We start from the raw sequence: 25,772 nt of genomic DNA on the forward strand, positions 1-25,772 counted from the left end.
TCTCTCTCTCTCTCTCTCTCTCTCTCTCTCTCTCTCTCTCTCTCTCTCTCTCTCTCCCCCTCTCTCCAATTTATGTCTTTCTTTCCCTCTGTTTCTCCCTCCCTCTCTCCCCTCTCAGTCTTTCTCTCTCTTTCTCCCCACTCCCAAATACCCGCCCAGCTTTGCCTCTTTCCCAGGTTGGCTCAGGCCCTGACTCAGGAGCTTCCCTGGGTCATCTTCCTTCTCCCCTTACCACCGTGGTAGGGTGACAGTACCAGGTCCAGACCAGAGCCCCTGACCCTGCATTCCTGTGACCACCCTCATACAGGTCTTTGCTGCTGCCAGCTTGGGCTCCAGCCTGCACTAACTCCCTAATGTGTGTTCCCAGCTCCATTCTCCCCCCATCCAGGATACCGTCACTGCCAAGAGTCTTCCTCATGCACAGGTCTGATCAGATCAATCTTTTGCTCAATACCATTAGGTAGTTCCTTACCCCCTCCCAAGTAAAGGCTCCTTTGCCTGGCATTCAAGGCCCTACCTTCTAGCTTCATCTCAGTTCCCTTTCCAAACCTTCTGCTCTCTAGCCACACTTGCCTGCCTTCCTCCCCCAGAGTGGCTTGGTGGTTTCTTATTTGTTTTGGTTGCACTGTTCCTCATGCCTAGAATACCCTATTTCCCTGCTCTCACCTGTTAGACTCCTTTCTGTCCACCACATAAAACCCTCCTGAGATGTCTCTTCCTCTAGCAAATTGTTCCTGATCTCAGGAGTTGGTAGCAACCTCCTGCCTTGGACCTCATCTAACCCTAAATTCGTGTTTTTCTCCTCCTGGAGGCACTGATGAAATTCTGCAGGCCAGAAGTCAGCGTGGTATTTTGGCAGGACTCTTGGAGTTGGGAAAGAATCATATTCTTATCCTGACTCAGGCTCACTCATTATCATTGTGGCCTGGAGCAAACCACTTCACCTTTCTAAGCCTCGGTTTGCCTTCTCTATCACACAGGGATGATACTTCTCATGACCCACCACTCTCACAGAAGCACTTTGTAAACCCTGAAGCACTATATAAATGTGAGTTGGTATAGATGTATCTGCCCTCCCTCCTAGACTGTAAATGCAGGCAGGGCAGAGTCCTATCTAAACTTCCTATCTCCCCTGGCACCCTATACAGGATTCTGTACACAGGAGGTGTTTAATCAATGTTGAATTGAGCCACCACCCCCCCAAAGACCAGAAATTCTAGACATTTAGATCACTGCTGCCCCCTCCCTCCCCTTAATGAGCAAGCATTGCCCTTTGGGACCTAGAGGAAAAGCAGGGCTCCTCCTAGTCTCCTTCCTCTTCCTCCCTCCCCTCTCTATTTTTCTCTTTCAGGGAAGAAAGGCAGACCCTGTGAGAAGTCAACTGAAGGGGACATAGCAGCCAGCTGAGGGGAGGGACTAGGGCTGAAGCCAAAGGGACCTCCAGGGGACTGGCTTCACTTTTCCATCCCATTCCCTTCCCTATGCAGGAGAAGTCTTTACTCAGAATGTCTATCCTTCCCCTCCCCAAATGGGAAGCCACAAAGAGGCAAAGACCCTAACCCCCTCCTCTCCATCATCTCTCCTCCACCCACCCCAGAATCCATCTGTTTCTTCTATCCACTAGGGCCCTTCCCCGCTCCTCCTTCCCTCGCCTTTCCTTGCATACCACGGGGAAGTGTCTTGGTATCTGTTTATGCAACTTGGACTGGCTGAAAGAGGAAATGATCCAGACTCCTGGTGGCTCCAAAGGGAGGCTTAGCTCATAACTCACCCCCTCCTCCAGTTCCTCCTGCTCACCTTCTCGGCTGGGGGGCCAGGCGGTCCTGCTGGTCCTGCTTTGCCTGGGAATCCTGGGGGCCCCTAGAAGAACAGAGGGGACCAACTTCAGAGCATGGTCTGTCCATGTGGCTTTAGCTGTACCTCTCACCGCTGCTGCTCACTTCTTTGATATTAAGCTTCCATCCTCTGCCCCAGCCACTAAGTACAGCCCCAGCATCCTCCCCCTGTGTCTTCCCCACCCCCTCCCTTGTCTCTGCTTTAAGCCACCTCCTCTCTTCCTGGTCAATCTTTGCATCAAGGCAAATGCCCTTCTGCAACATTGTGCAGCTCTTCCCGATTCTATTCTGGTAGATCCTTTACTTACCGGTGGACCTGGGAATCCTGGCTGTCCCTGAAATCCCTGCAGGACAAAACAAGCCCTGGTAAGCTCTGGAAGGGCAGGGACCTTTATCTACGTGAAGGACTGCCATGTGGAAAATGATTCACTTTGTCTTGCTTGGCCCCAGTGGAAAGGATCAAAGCAATGAAGGGCAGGAGTGCTTCAGCTCAATGTAAATGAAAACATGCTGATAATTAGAGAAGTTCCTAAGTGGAATGACTTGCTTCTGGGGGCAGTGAGCATCCCATAAGCAAAGGTCTTCCAATAGAGGCTAATGTCCTCGTCAGGGATGCACTGGCAGGGGGGGAGAATGTGAGATCTGGGGACCCAATGGCCATATCCTACATGGTCATCCACTTTGTATTTCTCTAGCATTGTCTTCTGGAAGCAGATAACCCTCTGCCCCAATCACTATTTCCCCAGTGTCCTCTCCCTTTCTCCACTCCTATCCTGCTTCCAACTCAGGGTAGGTGACAAAGGTAGCCAGTGGGGCTCAAGGGGACACCCTCCCAGAAAAAAAGAAGCAGGGCTCCCATCACTTAAGGGCACCAAACTCAGTGCCATCTCCTCTTTGATCCATCAGAGATAATCAGACGCATGTCAGCTTTATTGGCGTTACCCCCCCCTGCCCCCCCCACACACATCCTTCACATGATAAAATATAAGTTCCCTGAGGACAGGGCCCTTCTCTTTTTTGGTCTATATCCCAGTACTTTGTACAGGGCCTGGCACATAAAAGTTGTTTAATAAATGTTAATTGATTTCCCTTCTCCCCCTTCCCCTCCTATAAACACAGACCTGACCACACACATTCTCCCACTCTCTCTCTCTGTCTCTGTCTCTGTCTGTCTCTGTCTCTCTGTCTCTCTGTCTCTCTCTGTCTCTCTCTGTCTCTGTCTCTCTGTCTCTCTCTGTCTCTCTCTCTCTGTCTCTCTCTCTCTCTCTGTCTCTCTGTCTCTCTCTCTCATTACTTCTCTTCCCACTCACCTGGTCTCCCTTCTCACCAGCACCACCTTGAGCTCCTCTTTCTCCTCGGGGACCCTGTCATCCACAGAAAACAAAGAAAAATGGTGCCTTGCCCTTCCCCTCTTCTCTCAGCTCCTCAAGCAGTACCCCACCCTGAGAGGACTCTGCTGACAAGTCAGCATCTCTCAACCAGCCACCCTGAGACCCCTCCCCCCACACTCACTGCAGGGCCCATGGGGCCTGGGAGACCTTCAGCTCCTGGTGGACCCTAGAAACAGAGAGAAAATCAATGAGCAGGAGTAGGGAAGTGTTTTCTGCAGGACCGAGTGAATTGTGACTGTGCTGAACTTGAAGGATTGGGGGAGGCAGGGAGGACACAGTGACCTTGCCTGACCTGACTGAGGGTTAATGGTGACCAGGGACCATAACCCTCTCAGGTAGAAGGAGAACTCATACTGATTCTACTTGAATAGGAGAGAAGACATGACCAGAGACCTTGTTTGCCCAAAGGGAGCAATTCAAAAACCCAGCAGGATTGCAGAGCAGGGCCAAGGGTCAGAGAAGCTATTCATAGGCTGTCCAGGTAGGACCAGAAAAGGAGAGTGGGATAAACCCTAACTGATTAGTCTGCTACTGTGAGACTTGGGGGAACAGTGTAGTCTCCTAGGTTTAGAGCTTTAAGGAGGCCAAGAAAGAGATGAGACCCAGAAATTACAACAAAATTATCTCCTGCATTGCAGTGGCATGGCTGAATTCTGTGCGATCCAGCCAAGGAAGAGGATGCACAGACAGGCTTGAAGCCCAGAGGGAAAGACTTCCCTGTGAGGGAGGATTGTGGGATCCATCATTGAATGTTGGAGCGGGAATGGTCCAAGGTCCTGTTGACAGACAGGGAACTTGAGGCCCAAAGAGGCCTACAGAGAGTAAAAAGCAGAGCTATACAGGCTCCTGATTCCAAAATCAGGGCTGGCTCCCCACATATCTTTTACAGACGGGGACACAAAGGCTGCAAACAGTCAGGAAGCCAATGGAGGGCCAGAAACAGCAGCTCCCAGCCTGGGTCTCTTCATACCAGCCTTTCCTTCTAGCCAGCTCTGCTTCTGGGGGGAGTAGAGAGGAAGAGGAAAGGGGGGGAGGCACCTCTACATTAAAGAGCTTTCTTGGTAGAGTCGCCAGACCTCTGCCCAGGGAGGCAGAAGGCCTGGATTCCCATCCTGGCTCTGGGTAGGAACCTGTAGGACCCGAGCTGCATGGCTTCATTTCCCTGGGTAAGGGAGCTGATTTCTCACAGGATCCAACAGATATCTAAGGCCAACCCTCTGGCTTTACAGGAGAGAATCAGACACTTGCAGGCAGCTGGACAGGTTGTAAGTGGCAGAATCAGAATACAAACTGAGGGGCCCAGAGCCTCAGGCCAGGAGGCTTTTCCTATTCTATCCTGTTGTTTCTCTCTCAGATCCCTCTCAGTTCTAGCCCCCGGCCCCCCCTTCCCCAGGCTGATCCCTCTATGATATAGCTGGGGAGGCTGAGAGGGTGACAGGGAGTGGGCAGGGGGTAGCACTGTCTCCTCTTCTTAAATGGGCAGATCTTCCAGTGTATTGTGTGGGTGGGTGGGGGGATCAGCGAACGCCTTCCAAGGCTGCAACTCACCGACTCTCCCTTCTCTCCGGCAGGACCAGTGTAGCCACGCTCTCCCTTGATGCCCTTGGCAAATAGGTGGAAAAGTCAAAATTAGTTCCATAGCCCATCCTAACTGTCAGTGAAGGGGTGGAGAAGGCAGCTGGTAGGCAGTGTGGTACTGAACCAGATGGTACTGAGGAAGGCTGCTGGTGGGAGTGGGGAAGTGGGGGGCCACTCCTTTAGCCCTTAGCACCGGCTCCCCTTCACAAAGCTGTCCTGAAATTGCAGGCACTGCCAGGGGGAGACTTCTGCCTCTTCTTCCTCCCTCATGTCCAATCAATTACCAAGTCACTGTCAAATCCATCTCTGTGATATCTCTTGTTTCTGTCTCCTCCTCTCAATTCCCATGGCCAGCATGGATCCCTGTTGCCTGGCATTCAAGGCCCTTCATAATGCATCTCCCTCAACATGCCTTGAACTTTCCTGTCATGCTGTTCCTAATACTGGGAATGTCATTCTCGCCCTAATGAATTGCTACTCATCCTTTTAAAACCCAATTCAAATGCCCGCCACTCTGCTCTACAAACTGTCAGTAATGATCTTTCCCCTCGGGCCTCAAAGAACATTAGGAATGCATTCCATCTAATACCCTTATTACTGTTGATTAGCTCCAGGAGGGCAGGGATTGTGTCTTATCTAAACTTTGCAATCCTCCCAACACAGAAGCATCCCTGTACTGTATAGAAGAAGTATGTTTGCTGAATGAACATACACACACACAGTGTGTGTGTATATATATATATATATATATATATACATATATATCTATATTCAACATATATGTATATATGTTGAATGCCTGCCCGGACTGGCAACCCAGTCAGATCACTGCAGTGAGATGATGAGATGGTTCAAACAATGCCCAGAATCCCTTGAGGTGGGATCAGCTACTTTCAGAGGGGCTGTCTGGGATATCATGGAAGTGAGGCCTAACAACTAGATAGAAAACCCCTCTAAATCATAGCTGTCCCAGCATCAATAAAACCACAAAATTCAAGCTGCAGGGGGACAGTTGCAGGCAGAGGGCGGGAGGGAAACTAGCTGAAGGCAAGGGTAGGGAGGAAGAAGGGAGGATTTGAGGCAATCAGTTAATTCAGGACAGGGACTTCCAAAGCTTCTCTGATGCCCATCCTGTCCATGGCACTTGGCCTAGCATGAGCCTATTCTCATTCACTTTCCCCTGCCAGTCTTCCAGGCACCCCATGCCCATGTGATTTTGAAGTGACTACCCTCTCCAGTTCTTACTCACAGGCAGCCCTGGAGGTCCCATGGCACCTGGATAGCCTGGTTGTCCTGGTGGGCCCTGCAAAGGAAAGCAGAGATGATGCAGCAACTTCTCCTCAAATCCAGGCTCAGCTCTGAATTCCTGGCTGCCAAAGGCAGTGCCAAAACCTAAGGCTTTTGAAGCCTGTTGGCACCACAGCATAAAACCATTGGCCCAGCTCCCCCGCCCCCAGACCTCGGGCTCAGTACTTCTGCTTCCATCCTCGTCCTCCTGGACACACAACTCTGCCTGTCTCTTCCCATGCCCACCCCACCAGCCTGCCTGGCAGCAGGACTTAATTAACAGGAGTCAGTAGCAAGTTCCAGATTGGCTCTATCCTTGGGAACTAGGCTGGAGACAGCACTGGGTGGGTGGAGGAGGAGGGTAGAAGGAGAATTCTAGGGTAAAGGAAAAAGACAAGGGCATCAGGAAAGTAGTGCCTCTAAGGTATGAGGAAGGAAGCTTGTGAGGCTAGGGAATCTGCCCTTCTAATCTAGAAGCAATGTGGAAAGCAACCCCTGAAGGAGCCAGGACAGAGGGAAATGGCTGGGAGCCACCCCACCCTGGGACTGCCCATTTACCCCTGCTCCTGCCAAGCCCCACTGTTCCTGTCAGAAGCCTTCTAGAAGGCAGTCACTCACACCATTCCTAGGTCCCTCCTCCATTGGACCCCTTTTTTCCTTGCTGCATCAATCCTTTCTCCCTACCTCCCTGTCCCTTAGGGCTCTCCCTGCTCCCGTTCCTCCTTTCCGTTTCTCATCCTAGCTCACTACTCTTCAGAGCAGAAGCTGACCCTCATAACTTAACTGAGTCCCTTGTGTGCCTTTATGGGCTACAGGACAGTCTGTCACACTGCCCTTGTACACCCACTTGGTGTGAAGTAGAAAAGAAGGACAGCTCGGTTCCAGTGGGGATTTTGTTTCTTGGAACTGGGGGCCTTTGCACCCAGGTCCATAATGGTAGGCCTCCTATTCTGCTCCCAGATGAACTGCATCCTTTGAAGTTGAGGGCCCAGAATCTGAGGTGGAGGGACCCCAGAGGCCATCTAACTGAAAGAAATGCCTTCTCCGTTCCTGACAAATGGGTCATCCAGCCTCCGACAAAAGGGGAAAGCAGCAGCCTGTTCCACTTTGAAGGAACTTGTTGGGAGTCTTTCCTGGCATCAAGCTAAAATCTGCCATGTTGCAACTTTCACCAGTTGCTTTAGTCCTGCCCTTTGGGGCCAAGCAAAACAAGCCTGATAATTCTGCCACATGGCAACCCTTTAACTATCTGAAAACTGTGATCATGGCCCCCTCCCTCCTTTCTTCTCCAGGCTAAACATACCTGGTTTAAATTGAGGCTCCCAGGCCACCCTGCCTCCCCGACTTTGGTTTGCCGGTGTCTGTCCCAAAGGGATGTCTTTCCAGCCAGACATTCTCTCTTTCAGATGTGCTCTGACCAAGGCTCTGGACACTATCGGTCTATTAATGAGGCCTGAAGCAGCACTAGCTGTTTGGGCCGCCACTTCAGGAGTGTCTTAGACTGACTTTGCATGCCTCCTTTGCCCCATATCTCTTTTCCATGCCTGCCTGCCATTGCTGTGGCCCCTCTGCACTGGACCTCCAGAGACCATGCCCTGGAGAAGGAGTGAGCCAGCCATGGGGAGGGAGGCCAGGGGGCAAGCACAAACTCACATAGGCCCTTGCCTTTAGCCAGTAACCAGGCTTCACCCCTTCATATGCCATCTCCTCCCTCCCCCTTCCCTTCCTTCTCCCCCTTCTTTGGGAACAGTAATTGAATCAACCCTGCCATTGGGTCAGGAAAGAATGTGGTGGCCTGGCTGGGCTTCTCTGAACACAGCTCAGTTCTCCTTTAGAATGTAAGCTCTTTGAAGGCAGGACCCTGCTCACTCGTATTTGCCCCCCCTGCTCCTGGTGCGGTACCTGGCACGTGGGAAGCAGTTAACACTTCTCATTTATTCATTCACTAAGACTTCCCCATCCTTCCCTCACAAACTGTGATCTAGCCACGTTTCTCCAGCCTGAGTCTATGAAATTGCTTTTGTGACCCCAAGGACAGGACTGGACACTCACTCCTACTGATTCTGCCTTCTCTGCTCTGGTCTGTCCTTTCAGCCTGCCAGACCCTTTTTGGTCACCGCTGATGGCATCCAATGTGTTAAGTTTCCCCTCTCAGCTCTGGGGCCCCCTCATGTTGATACGTATGCCACCTAGCACTATTCGACTGAGTCACACTGATGAACTGTCGTGGCCAAACATTCCCTTCTCCATTCTGGCCACCTGCCTGGTGTTCCCAATCCCATGCAGGACACCATGTCCCTCTTAACTTACCGGCTCCCCCTTGTCTCCTGTCAGCCCTGTGAGACCACGTTCTCCCTGGAGACCCTTAGGAAAGAACAGAAACTACTGGGGAGGGGCTCTCCCTTCCTCCCTTCCCCCCCCAATGTCACCTCCTGTCCCCCATTCCTCTGCTCATGGCTCATGCTGGCATGGGCCTAATCCACCCACACCTACAGGTTGTTGGTGGGTCCCCTCTGAGATTGGAACCTGTCTTCCCACTACCATACCCAGGGCAGAATCTGGTGAGCTAGGTCCTGTATGGTGTTTTTTGGTCAGGAAGGAGTGACCTAGTTTTACATCCACCTAATGGAAGCTGTTGGGGACTGCAAGGCCAGACATCTGTTGGTTTCTGACACATCTGTCTCTTACAATTATACTCTACAGGCTGTCAGCTCTATCTGTGCTCAATATGGGTGGCTCAGGTCCAGACCCTGGGAGATCTGTGATAATGGGAGAGGTGGGAGAATTCAGCTGGGCTTAGAGTAAGGAGGGTAGGGGGCCAGGGCCAAGCTTTGCCGTTGACTGTGTGATTCTGGGCGAGTCATTTCAACTCTACAGTTCTCTGTCTTTACAGCAGTAAAATGGGGAGAATCACACACTTCCTTTCTCACAGAGTTGTTTGTAAACTATGGTTTACTAGGTGGTACAGTGAATAGAGCACCAGCCCTGGAGTCAGGAGGACCTGAGTTCAAATCCAGCCTCAGACACTTAACACAAAACTAGCCATGTGACCTTGGGCAAGTCACTTAACCCCAGTTGCCCTACCTCCCCCTCTCCAAAAAAAGAAAAATGAAAGAAAAGAAACAGAAACTGTTATCAGTGGTGGGAGCAGAGGAACTGAAGCAATTGAAACACATGGAGAGGCAGTCCAAAGTCCCATTTAACCTGTACAATTCAATCTTAAGGTTGTTGGGCCCATGTAAGTTTGCCCTCTTCTTCCTAAATGCCCTTGGGGATGGGAGGAAGGAGATAAGGAAAAGCCAAAAGGTGAGGAGCAGGAAGGAGGGGTTGAAGACTTACTTAAGTTGAAGCATTAGCCTTGATTTCTCCAGAGGTATACTCAACAGGTACCTCTTTCCCATTGCCCAACACCTGACCCCTCCCCCAAAACAGATACATCCCAAGTTATCATTAGGGGGAATACTTTCCTCCCTAACAGATTGACTTTCAATCAAGGGGTGATAGTCAGTTGGGAGTGGTGAACCTCAACAATATACACCCAGAGAAATGGAATATAATGGTATAGCCCCCTCAACTGTCTTCCATGTTCTGACTTAAGAGGTTTAAATAATTGGAGAAACATTAATTGTTCATGGGTAGGCAGGGCCAATATAATAAAAATGACTTGAGCAAGATACCCTGCCCACAAGGAAGTGACTGTTAGAAGCATTCTCCTCCAGAGGGCTGGTTCTCATCAAGGAGCTCCCCTTAAGGAAGTGACCATTAGTGGTTACACCCCATCCCTCCAGATGACTGAAGCTCACTCCTCCTCCAGTTAAATGGCTACAAGTGGCACACCTCCCCCGCCCAGATCCCAGATGAGTGACCGTCTGCAGCACACTCCCTATGCCCAGTACTTACCAGTCCCATCCCACAATACCCTGGGCACCTCCATTTTCAGGGCAGAGGGAAGGGAGAGAGAGGAGTGCTCCCTTGGGAGCAGCACCTGACACTTTTCAAGGGGGAGCAGATGGGGAAGTGGATAACCAAAGTCTGGGTCTCTTCCCAGGCCCAGCTCTGACAGTGGCATGGTCTTGGGTCACTGAAAGCAAAGAGCTCCAGCACTGCTTCTTCTCCCACTCTGCCCTTTCCCTGTGCCCTCCCTCCCTCCCACGTGCGTCCCAAGATGCCCACACAGGACGACGACACAACACGGACGGATGGATGGGCGGACAAATAGATGGGCCCTTCACCCAAGCAAGCAGAAAGACACAAGGTGGAAGCAAGGGGGACTTCTCACCAGGGACGAAGACACAAGGGCAGATGGAACCACAAGAAGGTGGAGGCGCCCCACTCCTGGACTCCCCATCCCAGCTCCCTGGGGGGTAGGCTCAGGAAGAGGAAAGAGGTGGCGGCCACCGAGTAACTCCATGGAGTCACGTGGAGTCAGACAAGCGCAAGTTGGGTTAGCGTCTGTGACTGCCAGGCAGGGAGGGGCTCAAACACACTGGGGCTGACGGAGGCAGAGCAATTAACGACACCTGGCAGGTGTGCCAGGTGGGGGGGCACGTCCCGGCAATTTTCCAGAAATCCAAGCCAGGATAAGGGGTGAGGAATAAGGGGGAGAGTGCCAGGTGCAGAGAAGATAGGGAGGCTACCCATTGTATCTACTCAGGATCACAGGAAAGGCCAGTGTCACTGGGGGTCACTGGGCAGCCCAATCACCCAGCATGGCACTGAGTCTGTGCCAACTTGCAACAAGAAACCTGAGAGCTTTGGCATCTCTGCTAGACTCCTGGAAGCCCCCCAAGAACTACCTGGAACAAAGACATCTGGACCAAAGGAGGAAGAAAAAAAGATGGAATAGGGAGGGAGAGGGGTAGAGAAAGGCGACTTTGATGGAGTGGGTCAATGGATGGGTCAGAAGGTGAGAATACAGGGGTATGGATGGGGGAAGGAGGTGAGGTGAGATGAAGAGAAGTGTGAAAAAGAGATAGGGAACCCACATCAAGAAGAAACTACAGAGCTGGGAACACCCCTGAAAGGCCAGAGAGCTTCCCGATCAGAGATGGTACCCACTGTCGTTAGCTACTGTGCCTGGAGTGGAACAAGAAACACAGGGTGGAGGGCTGGGGGGGGGGGAAAGCTGAGGGGATGGCAGGAGGGGAGACCAACAAGAACCACAGAGACCTGGGGTGAGGTGGGGGGAAATGCGTGCAGCTCTAGGTTCTTACAGGCAATCCGGGGGAACCAACAGCGCCAGGAAAACCTGGGGGGCCCTAAGGGGAGAAACAGGTGTGTCATATCTCACGGAGCACAGTAACCTGGGGAGCATGAGGGGAGACAAGGTCCAAGGCTGGGGAGAGCCACGTTCTGGGAGAGCTGGAAAACAAGACACCCTGAGATTCTGGGGCCAAGCAGTAACTCCGGAGGTCACTTCGTGGGTCCCCTTGTCTTTAGCCAAGATGAGAGATAATCTCCATGGCCCGCAAGTCCTTCCTAAAGTCGTCTCCACGCTACTCTCCTTGCTACTGAAACCTGCTCCCCTTGGCCTGTCCATGGTGGACATCAAGATTAACTGTCTGTCCCCTTCTGTCTTCTTAAAAGCTACCTGGCCTCCCACCAGCCTTCTCATTCAAGCTAAGGGCCGGCCCTCCTTGCATTGTCTGGCCTCTTCTCCTGGATTTGGAGGTGGATGGCCTGGGTTTGAACACCAGCTTTGCTGCTCACTACAGATGTGACTCTGGTCAGGGGTTTCACCCCTCTAGGCCTCAGTTCCTTCTCTATTGGACTCGATGCTCTCCAAGGCCCAGCCAGCTCTAGCTCCTATGATCCAGGGGAGGAAGGGAACACTTTGGATCACTCTGACACCTGTCGCCAAGACAGCCAGGCAAAGAGCCCGTGTTCTCATTCGTTCCTGCTGGCATGGCTTTCACACTGTGAGGGACGGGAGGAACTGGCACTCTTTGGAAGTCCCCAACGCTAAGAGGGCCCAGCTCCCAGCCCAGCTGGACCCCAGGAAGCAAAGCTGACACACAACCCCAGGAAGATGGACGTGTCTGGGGACACTATAAGGAAGCCAAAGACAGTGGGACACAAATTTGGGCTGTCCATTCCCCCATTCTCAGAAGCACCCTTAGCACCTGAGGTCAGGCACCCCAAGCAGATGACGAGAGACACTTACAATGGGCCCTGGGAGCCCGGGGGATCCTCTCATACCAGGCGGACCCTGCAAAAGAAGGCAAAAAAAAAATGAAAAGGCAGGGTCTGAAGACTGAGCTCCCACATTATCTGGCTCTCCCAGGGAAAGTAAACAGAGATAGTACTGAAGTCAATACAAGATTTTGCTAAGCCCAGTGGAATCTAATGCCATTAAGGACTTGAAAGGAAGATTGGCCAGGGCTAATCTGCCTGCCTCTAATTGAAGAGTTGACTCTAAGTGGCTTTGATGGTAATAAAGAAAGGACCTGCCTCCCTTGTTCCTTGGAGCATTGAAGTCAGGAGTCCCAGCAGATGGGAAGGCTCTGATCCCTGACCTGTGCTGGGGGAAGAATGCTGACAGAAAGCCTGGGTTCAAATCCAGACTCTGAGAGTAGCTAGTTGTGTGACCCTGGACAAGTTACTTCTCTGGGTCTCTGTTTCCTCTTCTAAAAAACTGAGTTAGCTGAGCCTGGATTCTCTTGGAAGCTCCTGCCAATTTTAATACTGCACGATCTCAAAGTCAAGAAAAGCAGCAGCACCAGGTGGACAGAAGAATGAGGACTCACAAGTCCTGGGTTTGAATCCTGGTGCTAACACTTTCAAGCTGTGTGGCGGGGGCAGGTCACTACCCTCTCGGAGCCTTATTTCCTTTTTCTTTAAACAGGAATGACAATGCTTGCCCTGAATATTCATGTCATTATGAGGAATAGGCTTTGTAACCTTCCATATGTTACAGGAACGAGAGTGGCCATCATGGGCTATAGCACTCTCTTCACTATTGTCGTATTTACCTCTTCTCCTCTCTGTCCTGGCAGTCCTGGAGGGCCAGGCTGGCCTGGGCTCCCAACACATCCTGGGTCCCCCTCTCCATTTCCCTGGGGAGAGAACACAGACACAGAGACTGGAGAGCCCCTATGGTCACCCAGTGAGCACCCAGGAAGGATGTGGAGGAGCCGTGGCCAGGGGGCTTCCCAGGGAAGGGGGAAAGGAGGGTTTACTCACTGGGGCCTCCTCAGCTCGGGGACGATCCCGCTCTAGGAAGCACTGGGGAAGGAAATCTGAGGCATTAGTTAGGGAAGGAGGGGGCAGATGGCTTTCTAGCCAGAATATCAGTCCAGTGCACAGTCTCTTACCCGGGCGCAGTTGTCGAGGCCTGGAACACCGGGGGTGCCCTGGTCGCCCTTCTCTCCTTTCAATAGGCTTGGGGTTGGGAGGCCTGTCTGAGCCTGTGCACAGTCCCCACAGATGTTCTAGGCCAGGGAGAAGAGAGGAAGGCAATGGGGCCATCAGCAACTGAGACCGTGGTGACACCTTCCCCCAAGTCAGCACCCAGGATGTCCTCTGCCTGGTACAGCCTCCAGGCCCTGCTCTTCTGGCATCACCCCTACCCCAAAGATGCACAAGGACAGACAGAAAGTCAGACACACAGAAGCATGACAGGCACACCCACATCCACTCTGGCCAGGCTCTGCTATGGCATGGATTCAGGCAGGGATGTTAGCTTCTCTCAGCCTTGAGGAATTTCAGGGGGGTGGGGATGGAGATGTGGGAGTAGGGAGGAAAGGAAACTTTATCCACCCAGAACCCCAACTCCTTTGCCATGAAGGCAAGTGGTCAGTAAGGCTAGACCTGGGGTTAGGGCCAGAGGCCAGGTACCACACTGGTCACTTCCTTACTCCCATGGATGTAGAGATGTCGGATCTGAAAGGCTCCCTCCACAGCCCTGCACCATAAACCCAGTGGGATCTGGGAGGAAAGCCCTTTGCCTACCACCCCCAGGCAATGACCTAGAGACATCAGAGCTCTTTGGGGGCTCTCTTGTGGGGACCGCCCATTCCACTTCCAGCTCTCTCCAAGAGAGTCGGCCATAGAACAACCATCCCAATTAGTGCTGCTGGTGGTGAATAAAGCCCACTGCTGCAACATTCCGCCACGTGTCAGGCCTGAGCCTGCATTGTGAACCCTAAGCACTATTCTTTGGTGGCTCCTGAGGACCGCTGATCTGCAGCCTCTTCTAACAATGACCACATCACTTCTCTCTGGCTTCTCTTCCCTAGAGAGGCATCCGTTCATTTACCCTTGTTCATCTGAACCTGCCCAGAAGCCTCCATTAAGAAGTCAATAAGATGAATGTAAACTCTGCATTTAGTTTTTTAAAAAAACACCTCATTGCATAAATACAAGAAGGGGAGGGGGGCGAGGATAGGCCTGGAGAGAAATTCACTGGGAGGTGAATTGACCATAAAGTTAATATGAGCCAACAGGGTGATGGCAGCTCCAAAGCCTAATGAAGCCTCATAAATCACAAGCTGACGGAGCTGGAAGGGCTCCTAGGACACGGCCTGGAGAAGGCTGGAGCCACGAAGGACCCTTGCCCCATTTCAGAGCTGGAGGGAGCCTCTCCTTTTCAGCCTCCCAGCCAAGGGGTCCTTCAGCCCCTGCCACCTGGGGCCACCCAGGCCACTCGGGATTGCCCGACTGTTCAGGAGGACGTTGTTCCCAACACGGAGTCTAAGGAGACCTTTTCAATTGCCATTCATTGGAAATCAGGTTGTGTCCTCTGGGGCCAGGCAGAACTAGTCTAGACCCCCTCTTCCAAATGACAGCTCCTGAGTCTTCTCTCCCAGCTAAACAGCCCTAGTGCCTTCAGTTGATATGCCCATGGCATGATGTGGAAACCTCTCATCCTCCTTCATGTGAGAACCCAGAACCGGGCATTTCAGAACGGGAAGGGACCTTAGGAACAAGGACACAGACTGGAAGAGATGAGAAGCTATTAGAACAGAGAACACAGAAGAGGGAGGAGCTGGAAGGAGACTTTGAGCTCATCTGATCCCACCCCCTCAGCTTGGACCTTGGGCTGCATTAAGAGTTATTCAATGAATCTTTGGTTTATAGGTGCTCAGAGCTAGAGGCCTCAGGGGTCATCTGGTCCAGCTTGTACTTGAAGCACGAAACCCCTCAATGTGGTTCTGCCCATGAAGCCATCATGTGTATGATGTCGGGCAGAGGGGTGTGTCTTGCACAAAAGCCCCCGGAGTTTCTGTTAGGGGAGTCTTAGGTCACAAGTTCCCCCAGGGCTCCACAGCTGCATGCAGCCAGCCTGGTTGCAGGGAAGGTGGAGAGCACCCCAGGAACTCCCTTGCCCTCGCATCCCCACCCCTTCCTCCCACCCCATTGGAGCTCTTACCTTCAGAATATGTCTTTCAGCCTCTGCCGATAGGGGGCCCTGAAGGGGAGACACAGACACAGGGGCTCAGGGCCAGGTTGGGGAGGGCGGGGGCGCCTGAGGAGCAGAGAGAGGGACTGAGAGAAGAATTGGAAACAAAAAGTGGTTCCCAGCTCTCTGCGCCTTCTTCCCGGGCACTTGATCAGATGGGACTGGGGGAATTAAAAATCAGAGACAGCCCCACATGGAGAGACAGAGAAAGAAAAAGAAACATGCCAATGACTCCAAGAGAGAGCAGATATGCAGCCCAGATCTACTGTGGGAGGAGAGATAGAGATGCACAGGGAGCCAGAAACATTAGTCTTATACCTACCAAGTCTCCGGCTGGCCCAGGCAGTCCTGGCAAACCATTGTGTCCAGGTATTCCCTAAAGTGGAGGATAAAAGGGGGACATTGAGCCCTAGAGTTGAAGTTAGAGGACCTGTTTGTATCAACTATTAGTTCTGTGACCTTGGATAAGTCAATTCCCCTCTCTGAGCCTGTAAAATGGGGGTAATTACCTCCTTTGCAGGTCTTTTATGAAGAACATACTTTGTACATCTTTAAAGTGCAATAGAACTGGGAATTAGATGTAATTTAAATAATACACGTTTCTCTTCCAGTGCCTGGTTACCCTACTTCCAGGTCCCTCCCTCCTTCTTTCCTCTCTTTCCCTTCCCTCCTTTCCCTTCTTCCTTCCCTTCCTCCTTTTTTCCATCCTTCCTTTCTCCCTTCTTCCTTCCCTCCCTCTCTTCCTTCTTTCCTTCTTCCCTCTTTCCCTCTTCTCTTTTCCTCCCCTCCCTCCCTGCCCAGTCTCCTCTATGTCTCTGTCTCCTTTTCCCTTCCCCTCATTATTTTTATTCCTAGGCAGAGCCCAGGGGAATTTCCATTTTCTTTACCACAGCCCAGGCCAACCTTGGGGACCATGGGAAGGGCTGCCACCGCTCATATTCATTCTTGGCATAGGCCTAGCTCCTGAGAACCTCCAAACACTTGGCAGGTGGACACATGGCGGCCCAGACAGACACTGGCAGAGCTGAGCTTGGTGTTTTTCCAGGCAAGACCACTTCATTCACTCAGCTCACTTACTCATCCATCCATTCATTCATTCAACAAACATTTATTAAGTGCTGATTATGTGCAGACACCGTGAGGTCCTGGAGGAAATATGCTTGTTTTGAAAAGACAGAGTCTTTGCCCTCGAGAAATTCACAATCTAGTAGAGGGAAAAAATTAACTCAAATAAATGCTTTCTTGATAGCACAACCCTGTGAGGGAAGAAGTACAAGTATTCTTCTCATTTGACAGATAAGGAAACTGAGGCTCCAAGAGCTGAGACAGTTCACCCATGATCACTCAGGCCATGAGAGGCAGAAGGGCAGGGATCCTGGACTCCCCAGTTCAGGGGCTGCATGCCACACTCTCACCTTTCTGGTCAGAGAAATTTAGATTTGGCAGAGATTCAACCCCTTCCTTTTACAAAGGAGGAAACTAAGGTCTAGAGAGGTGAGAAATGGCTTGCCAAAGGTCACACAGAAAGGGACCAGGATTCACACTCAGGTCTTGGGACCATCCACTAGGCAATGCTGCCTCTTGCACCTACTTTGCTACAGGGACTGGAAGCCCAACAAGGACCGGAGAAGGATGGACAGGCAGCCTTCTGTGCGCTGGAACATTCAGTGACATACAAAGGGAGCATTCAGGCTTCATTTTCCTTGGCCTCTCACAGTGTTTGACATTCTTGATCGTCTGATCCCGCACTTCCTTTTAACAACACTCTTCCCTTGGATTCCTGAGGCTGTGCTGGCCTGCTTTTCTCCTTTCTACCTCTTAGGCCAGTCCTTGGAGGGCCACCTTTCCTCTAACCCACATTCCCCAGGCTTCAGTCCTTTACCCTTTCATCTTATCTCTCTATCCTCTCTCCCTTGGAGATCCTGGCCTTTCCAACCTCTCTGACAATAATAATAGTTCATATTTATATAGCTTTCCAAGGCTTACAAAGCATTCTATGCACATTTGCTTCTCACAATTCTGTGAGATAGGTACTATTATTATGCCCAATTAACAGCTGAGAAAACTGAGGCTCAGGGAAGTTAGGTAACTTGAATCTCGATCCCATACCTATTACACCCTTGACCCCAAATCTATCATCTTTTCCAGTCAATTATCCCCACAATCATCTTCTTTCTCCTTTATTTTCAGTATCTCCCCATCTGCTGGCTCCTTCTCTACTGCCTACAAGTACAGCCATATCTCCCCCATCCTTTAAAAAAAATTACTAGACCAAACCATCCCTTTGAGTTCTCACCCTCTCTCCTCCCTTTTTTAGTCAAATGCTTCAAAATGCTGTCTCCCCCTCGCCCCCACTGCCTCCACATTCTTTCCTGGCTCTGTCTCTCCTGAGCACTGCAGTCTGGCTTCAGATAACATCACTAAGCTGAAGCAGCTTCCTCCAAAGTCACCAATGGCCAAAGCCAACAGCCTTTTCTCAGTCCTCTTTCTTCACTTCTCCATCCCCCGTGACACTGCTGATCAGCTTTTCCTCCTAGGCCCTTTTTCCTTCATGCTGCTGCTCTACCTTGTTCTCCTCCTATCTGTCCATGCCTTCTCAGTCTCGTTGGATGGATCATCCTTTCTATCATGGTCCCTTCTAATAGGCATACCTCTGGGCTCCAGGCCCTCTCCTCTCTGCACTCGCTTCCTCTTGGGGACCTCATCATCTCCCATGGGTTTCGTGATCACATCTATGCTAGGTAACTCTTGACTTTAAATGTCCAGTCTCAGTCTCTGCCCCATTATCTTTCCTCTCCAAACCCACCCGTCTCACATGTCCCTATCCCTGTCAATGGCTGGTGCCATTTTTCCAGTTGCTCAGGCTCACAGCCTTGATGTCACCCTCAACCTCTCTCTCTCCACCACACATAAAATCAGGTGCTAGATCTTGTCATGTGCGCTCCCACAACATTTCTCATCTCTGTCCTCACAGCTGGACTATTTCAAGAGCCTGCTGGTTGGTCTCCCCACCAAAAGTTCCTCCTTATTCCAGTCCATCCTCCATTAAGCTTTCAAAGTGATCATCGAGAAGCACAGGTCTGACTATGTCATCCCTTCACCAACTCAATAAACTCCAGTGGCTCCCTATTACCTCCAGGATCAAATAGAAAACTCTGTTTGGCGTCCAAAGCCCTTCATGATCCCCTCTCACCTTTCTACCCTCCCCCTCCCTGCCATAGTTGGCAGTCCAGTGACACTAGCCTCCTGATCATTCTTCAAATCAGACACTTCATCTCCAGATTCTAGCTATCCCCCCATATCTGCAATACTTCTCCCCCTTCTCTCTCTGCCTCTTGGCTTTCCTGGCTTCTGTCAAGTTCTAGCTAAAATCCTGGGCCATCTCCAGTTGTCCTGATCTGTATCTGACCACTGGACCCAGATGGCTCCAGAGGAGAAAGTGAGGCTGGTGACCTTGCACAGCCCTGCCTCACTGTAATCCAATTCACTTGCATGCCATGGCATCACCTCCTTAATGTCATGGACCTCTTTGAGAAGGAATCTCACAAGAAGCCTTTCCCAGCCCTCCCCCCTTCATGATTTCCAGTTCATCCTGTTTTTGCTTGTCTGTATATTTGTACAAGGTTGTTTGCATGTTGTCTCCCTCATTAGACTGGGCTCCCTGAGAGCAGGGACCACCTTTGGCCCTTCTTTGCATCCCCAGGGCATAGTACAGTACCTGGCAAACAGTAGGTACTCAATAAACGTTAACTGACTGACCTTCCACTTCCCTCCGCTCATATGAATATCCCTCTAGCCCAGGTCCTCATCACCTCTCACCTAGATTATTTCAGCATCCTCTTTCATGGTTTCCCTGACTCAAAAGTCTTTCCCTGCCCTAATCCATTCTCCACATAGCCCTCAAAGTTCTTTTCCTAGAGAAGTTTTTACCTATTTACCTGTAGGATCAAATGACTCCTCTGGTTGGCGTTAATGACCTGGCACTAACATGAACATTTCTGGCCTCATTCCCCATCACCCCCCTTTGTGTCCAATACTGTTTGGTCAGACGGGCCATCTTACTCATCCCCCTCACACATGCCATGCCACCTTTCAGATCTCCTCAGTCCAGGGGCCTGGGCTGGTTCTTCCACTGGCTATCTGTGTGACCATTGCTAAGTCATTCTTCCTCCTCGGTCCTCAGTTTCCTTGTCTGTAAAATGGCGGCTCTCATACCTCATGATTCCCCTGCAAACTCTGAGACACTACAGAGATATGAGCTTTGACACCACTGTCATATAAACTTGTATATGGTTGATGATTATTCTTGCATATTTCAAGTGTGGGACTGTGTGTCTCTCATTTCCCCGACTAGACCCCTCAGATGGTCTTGAGGTAAGGGCCTCAAGCATCATGGTTTATTTATATAGTACCAAGAGGGCATGGAATTAGGGAACCTTGGGGGAACAGGTCCAACATTTTCTAGCTATGTGACCCTGAATATGTCATTAAACTCCTGAGACTCAGTTTCCTCATATGTAAAATGGGGATGATGCTAGATACACCACCTATCTCACAGGATTACTGGGAAAATAGCACTTGGTAACCGTTAAAGTGCCATCTCAGGTTGTTGGATGGAAGAGGGGTCCTACCTGGGGCCCCAGAAGGAGCAGAGCTAAAGCAAGGTCTGGACTAGGGTTTCAGGAGCTCTGGGATGGGTCTCCACAGCTGCTATTGAGCATGTGGGGCTTGAACAATTCAGAAGGTGAGGAGCAGACCCTCAGTAATCTGAGTCACTGAATGGGCCTGAGGCCAGGAGCCAGAACACCAGGTTGTTGGTGAGATTTACAGAGGATGGAAGCTCTAGGGATTATGGGGTCATGGAATTCGGAGCCAGAAGAGCCCTTAGAGATCAAGGCCAATTTCTTTAAATTCAGATAAAGGAAACTGAGGCCTAGAGAGAAGTACCTCCCCCACTGCAGAAAGAGGAAGAGCTGGGCTCCTGAAGCCAAGCCTAGAGCTCTCTGCACAGCCTGCCTTGTTTGGTGTGACTGGGGAAGGGGTGGGCACTCAGGACAGGACCCCTGGCCCTTTAAGGAAAGCCTGGGCTTCTCTGAGGGTCAGTAGGCCATGTGGTGGAGGAGAAGGAATGCTGCATTTGGATAAGGCCCACCCTTAACACACTGACTGTCTGATCTTGGGCACACTCTGAGCCTGTTTCCTCATCTATACAGTGGGTATATGAGTAGCATTTGTATGGTCTTCCTCACAGAGATGCTGAGAAGAAAACACTTTGTGGACTCTAACATACCACTGCAAGCCGAGTTCTGATTCTTCTACATCTCCTGACAGCCTGGAAAGTGGTCTGACCTAGCTGTGGGCTCTCTTACATTTGACCAGCACAATCCATGGGGTACCTCAGAGGGTACCATTTTCAATCTCTTCTCTTGCCCAAAGGGCATGTCCCCCAGGGGACTTATCTTGTCCTTAGAGATGTCTAAACACTCAGGCTAACAGAGAAACTAGATCCTGGATGAGTTTGGCCAAGGGTCAAGAAGGAGGCAGTGGGGCCCAGAAACCAGGAGTCTTGTTGGCCAGCCTTCCTGTGTAACCCCTGCCCCATCATCCTTATTTTCTCTCCTTACCTGCCGTCCAGGCATTCCAGGGGGTCCTGGAGGTCCAGGGACTCCTGGGGGACCCTAAAAGAAAGAAGGAGACTCAGACACTGGGCAAGGTCCCACCCTGTCTTGGTAGGGGCCGAACAGGGGCGGGAAGCTAAGGGCATGGCGGGACAAGAGGCTGAGAAGCGGCACACACCTGAGGGCCCGGCTGCCAAGAGCTGCCGATCCAAAGTCCTGGAGCACCCTGGTTGGGGGAGGGGGTTGCAAAAGAAGGGGAGAGGTTATAGGAACATCTACACACCAAGCAGGAGGTTGGGGGGGGTGCGAATGGAGGCCACTGGCTTGAGCGCAAAGCCCCACTGACCCCTTGGCACAGCGGGCACAGCAGGGGTGAGGCGGGCAGCCGGGCTGCTCCCCCGGGCTAGGGGGGCAGCACTTACCGGCATGCCAGAGAAGATGGGTTCTCCTCGGGAACCGGGGGGGCAGGAGCACTCCCCTGGATCACCCTGAAAAGAGAAGAGAAGTTAGAGGGAGTAGGGGAAAAAGGAAGAGGGGGCATCCTCTGGAGCTTCAGGGAGGCTTCAGACCAGATGGTTTCTGGTCCTGTGACCCTCTGGACCTGACAGCTGCTGGTCCCAAACCCCCCTCCTTTGTCGTCCCCATTTAGCTGGGCCCTACCAGCCTCCTTCCTTCTTTTCCAGTACAACCCCCATTTCCCCAGCATCAACCCTCCCTCTGATCCTGGACCACTTAGCTCTCCCCGCCCCCACTCATCCCAATACAGCAGGCAGGTACTCTGTTTCAGTATCATGAGATGTCCCCACTCCGGGTTGCAGGGATGAGTATGAAGCTGTGTCTACTGTGAGGGATCCCCATACCTGTTATCAAACTGGCTGGGTCAGTCCTGGCCACCTCCTGGTGCTGGAAGGAACCCAGGAGAGGGATCCAACCAAACATCATAGGGGAAGAGGGGAAAAGGAAAATCTTGGGGAAGTCCCCTCCATGATCACTCTCATTACTGCCATTGTTAATGGCAATAATAGCTTGGATGTATCAGACCCCTAAAAGTTTACAAGGTGAGGCAGGCGGTACAAGGATTATTATGCCCATTTTACAGATGGGGAAACTAAGGATCCGAGTGGAGAAGAGACTTGTCCCCCAGTAGAAGATCAGGAACTCTATGAGCTTCAGCAGAGCCTATGGACACTCACCTTTTCACCATGGGCTCCCTTTTCCCCCTGGGGAAACAAACAGAGCATGGTAAGAGGCCCAGGTGGAGGAGGCAGCCAAACCCCAGCTCAGACCCTGGGTGAGTTACTCACCGGCATCCCGCTGGCTCCTGGAAGCCCTGGCTGCCCTCGAGGCCCATCTCGTCCCTGGAGGAGAAGGAAAGGAAGGCGAGTGAGGCTGGTACAGGCACCTCCATCCTCATGTGAGGAAAGGGGAAGGAGAAGGCGTGGGCACCATCGGGGAAGGGGGGAGACCCGAAGTTTGAGGGGGCAGCCCAAGGGATTCCCAGAACGGGAACATGTCGGAGGTGGGAGGGATGTCTCCCTGCCCTCTCAGATGAGAAGACAGAGGCTCAGAGAAGTAGAGAGAGGCCTGTGCCGAGGGTCCCAGGGCCAGGGCCATGCCAGTCCAATCTCCTCCTCAGGTCCTTCCAGGAAGCCTCCCCTCCAATCTCTTATCTTTATCTTTTTGATCCAAGGCATTTCACTCTTAATATCTTACAATCTTAATTATTATTAATTAATTAATTCTACATCTCCTGACAGCCTGGAAAGTGGTCTGGCCTAGCTGTGGGCTCTCTTACATTTGACCAGCACAATCCATGGGGTACCTCAGAGGTACCATTTTTAATCTCTTCTCTTGCCCAAAGGGCATGTCCCCACAGGGGACTTATTTTGTCCTTAGAGATGCCTAAACACTCTGGCTAACAGAGAAACTAGGTACTGGATGAGTTTGGGCTTCAGCAGAGCCTATGGACACTCACCTTTTCACCACGGGCTCCCTTTTATTAATTAATAACTTAATATCTGCTGAGTATGTCATGGTTCAATCAAACACAGTTTGATGTAGTGGATAGGGAGCTGGACCTGGAGTCAGGAAGACTTGAGTTCAAATCCAGCTTCAGACACTGGTTATATGACCCTGGAAAAGTCACTTAACTGTCTCATTTTTCCTCTTTTGCAAGATGAGGGGTTAGACTGCATGGCCTCCAAGGTCTCTTCCAGCTCTGAATCTATCATCCTACAAATATTTATAAAGCACCTACTACACGCCAAGCTCTGGGGACACCTACTATGTGCCAACCTCTGGGGACACACAGACCAAAGTTAAACAGTGCTTGCCTTCAAGGAGCTTCAATTCTTAACATGCACACAAACAAGTATATACAAAAGACAAGGTGACAGTAGGAAATAGTAGGAGGTGCCAGCAGCTGGGGGGAATCAGGAAAGGCCTCACAGAGAAAATGGAAATTGAACTGAGAACTGAAGGAAACTAGAGATTCTATGAGGTGACAGGAAGTCAAGGTGTCCAGCCTGGGCAGAGGCACAGAGGAAGCAGGGGGAGGGTCGTAGGATCACAGAAGCCTCCTTCATTCATAAAGAGGACCAATGATATCACAAGGGCAGGAAGAGATCTCACGCCATCTAGCCCAACCCCTTTCTTTTTTACAGATGAGGAAACTGAGGCCAGGGAAGTCAAGTGAGCTATTGCCAAATCTTGTCGGTTCCACCCTCAGAATCTCTCTCCTATCTGTCTCCTCTGCTCACAAAGACACCACTCTGAGTGTTCAAGCCCTTCTCATGTCCTACTTGGACTATTGCAACAAACATCCCCACTCTAATCCATCCTCCACTCAGCTGCTGAGGTGATTTTGCACCAGCTCAACAGTGTCTCTGTCCAGCAGCTCTCTATGACCTGTCCCTTCCTACCTTTCCAGGCTTCTTACCCCCTCACTGTTCTTCACAAACTCTATGAGCCAGACACTGGTGGTTTTGCTATTCCCTGAACACAGCCTTCATCTCCCACCTCTGCACCTTTGCCCTGACCATCATCCATCCCTGAAATGCTGGCTGGCTTCCTTTAGGACTCAGCTCCAGTCCTGCTTTCTTGCAGGACACCTGGCCCAGGCCCTCCAGCCATCAATGCAGGCCTCTCTGAGAGCCCCTTCAGTCTCCTCTGGATATAGATTGTATGAACCCAGTTACAGATGTGTCTCTCTCATCATGATGGGATTTTGCCTTTCTTTGTAACCCCAGAGCTTAGCACAGTGCCTGGGATATAGTAAGCATTTAATAAATTATTATTATTATTTTTTTGCTTTTTGGAAGGGGGAAGGTAGGGCAATTGAGGTTAAGTGACTTGCCCAAGGTCACATGGCTAGTTTTTGTGTTAAAGTGTCTGAGGTCAAATTTGAACTCAGGTCCTCCTGACTCCAGGGTTGGTGTTCTATTCACTGCACCACCTAGCCGCCCTCATTTAATAAATTCTTGATGACTAAGTGACTGTTGACTGACTCACTGACTTGCCCGAGGTCACTCAGGTTAAAGTCTAAGGCAGTATCTGAACCCATGTTTTCTGACTCCATAGTTGGTACCCAGACTGGCTGGACTCTAGAGTATGTGAAGGGGAATAAAGCACAATATGGGTGGTTGGAATCAGGCTGTGAAGGGCTTTAAATGGTATCTGACCCCAGAAGCAACAGGAAGCCTCTGGAGTTTAGGGTCATATTTGTGCTTAGAGAAAATCACTTTGACGGCTGTGTGGAAGAGGGCCAGAGAGGTAGGGGAACTGAGGCGAGGCTGGGGGGCAATCGGGTTGCTGCATGTGTGCCTGGCACTGGCACCTGGCCCAGCTCCACCATACAGGCCTTGGCTGGCCCCACAAGCATCCTGCCCCCAGCCCCAGCCCCCCACCTTGGGGCCTCCCAGCCCAGTCTCATCCCACCTTTCCCCAGCTGCAGGACAGCCCAGCGCCTGCTCAGGGAATGAGGGCTGTGCTCTTACTGGGGGGCCGGTGACGCTAAGGCCCATAGGTCCTGGGGGTCCAACAGCACCTTTCAGCCCAGCAGAACCCTAAAGGAAAAGAAGAAAAAAGTGTAAAGTTCATGTCTCAAGGATGAGATTGACAGCCCTGCAGCCTCCTCTGAGGCCTCCTTATAACAACTTCTGTGGACACAGCAAAGGCAGCACAGCACAGGAAAGAGAACAGCGGCCTAGGAGCTCTGGGTTCGGGTCCTCCCCTGACACACCTTGGCTGCTGGAACCCGAGCAAACGAGCCCCTCAGCATTCTGGGAAACTGGGAGCCCAAACTGCATAGAAGGGGAGTCAAGAGCTTTCTCCACAAGAAGCATGTGAGAAGGGCAGAAAGGAAGACTCGAAGGGACAAAGAGACTTGCTTAGGGTCTGGTAACTAACCATGAGCTGCCTGAGGCAGGATTCAAACTGGGAGTGTTAGCCTTGGCCCATGGGTGTAGCCCCTCCATTGGTCAGGCTATGCCAGCAGTGCCTCCTCAGACGGGGACCCCCAAGCCTAAGTCTGAGATTTCGACTTGGACCCAGATGGGGTCATGACTTCCTTTGAAGGGTGGCCATCCCAGAATGAGCTTTCTTTCTTTCTTTTCTTTCTTCCCTCCCTCCCTTCTTTCTTTCTTTCTTTCTTTCTTTCTTTCTT

General features: G+C 51.3%; 1 protein-coding gene across 7 annotated transcripts in view; it reads right to left on the bottom strand.

The window, feature by feature from the left end:
• The window catches only part of COL16A1 (collagen type XVI alpha 1 chain), an 85,546-nt gene that overhangs the window by 19,014 nt on the left and 40,760 nt on the right, over positions 1 to 25,772 (bottom strand). For 6 of the 7 annotated variants that reach the window (XM_069068051.1, XM_069068049.1, XM_069068050.1 and 3 more), the window contains exons 38-57: positions 25,105 to 25,173; positions 22,414 to 22,467; positions 22,303 to 22,329; positions 21,532 to 21,597; positions 21,288 to 21,335; positions 21,116 to 21,169; positions 15,814 to 15,867; positions 15,462 to 15,500; positions 13,405 to 13,521; positions 13,274 to 13,315; positions 13,063 to 13,146; positions 12,255 to 12,299; positions 11,305 to 11,349; positions 8,402 to 8,455; positions 6,054 to 6,107; positions 4,775 to 4,828; positions 3,348 to 3,392; positions 3,146 to 3,199; positions 2,144 to 2,179; positions 1,798 to 1,860 (exon numbers count right to left, since the gene is read on the bottom strand). In XM_069068051.1, coding sequence (XP_068924152.1) covers positions 1,798 to 1,860; positions 2,144 to 2,179; positions 3,146 to 3,199; positions 3,348 to 3,392; positions 4,775 to 4,828; positions 6,054 to 6,107; positions 8,402 to 8,455; positions 11,305 to 11,349; positions 12,255 to 12,299; positions 13,063 to 13,146; positions 13,274 to 13,315; positions 13,405 to 13,521; positions 15,462 to 15,500; positions 15,814 to 15,867; positions 21,116 to 21,169; positions 21,288 to 21,335; positions 21,532 to 21,597; positions 22,303 to 22,329; positions 22,414 to 22,467; positions 25,105 to 25,173 — 1,104 coding nt within the window. The remainder of the gene's footprint in view (positions 1 to 1,797; positions 1,861 to 2,143; positions 2,180 to 3,145; positions 3,200 to 3,347; positions 3,393 to 4,774; positions 4,829 to 6,053; positions 6,108 to 8,401; positions 8,456 to 11,304; positions 11,350 to 12,254; positions 12,300 to 13,062; positions 13,147 to 13,273; positions 13,316 to 13,404; positions 13,522 to 15,461; positions 15,501 to 15,813; positions 15,868 to 21,115; positions 21,170 to 21,287; positions 21,336 to 21,531; positions 21,598 to 22,302; positions 22,330 to 22,413; positions 22,468 to 25,104; positions 25,174 to 25,772) is intronic. The other variant, XM_069068052.1, reaches the window with a different exon arrangement.

This window comes from Petaurus breviceps, unplaced genomic scaffold (genome assembly GCF_028583685.1).
Source record: "Petaurus breviceps papuanus isolate PSGF00001 unplaced genomic scaffold, PetGlider_PUasm1.0 90760, whole genome shotgun sequence".
In the NCBI taxonomy this organism is placed as follows: Eukaryota; Metazoa; Chordata; class Mammalia; order Diprotodontia; family Petauridae; genus Petaurus; species Petaurus breviceps.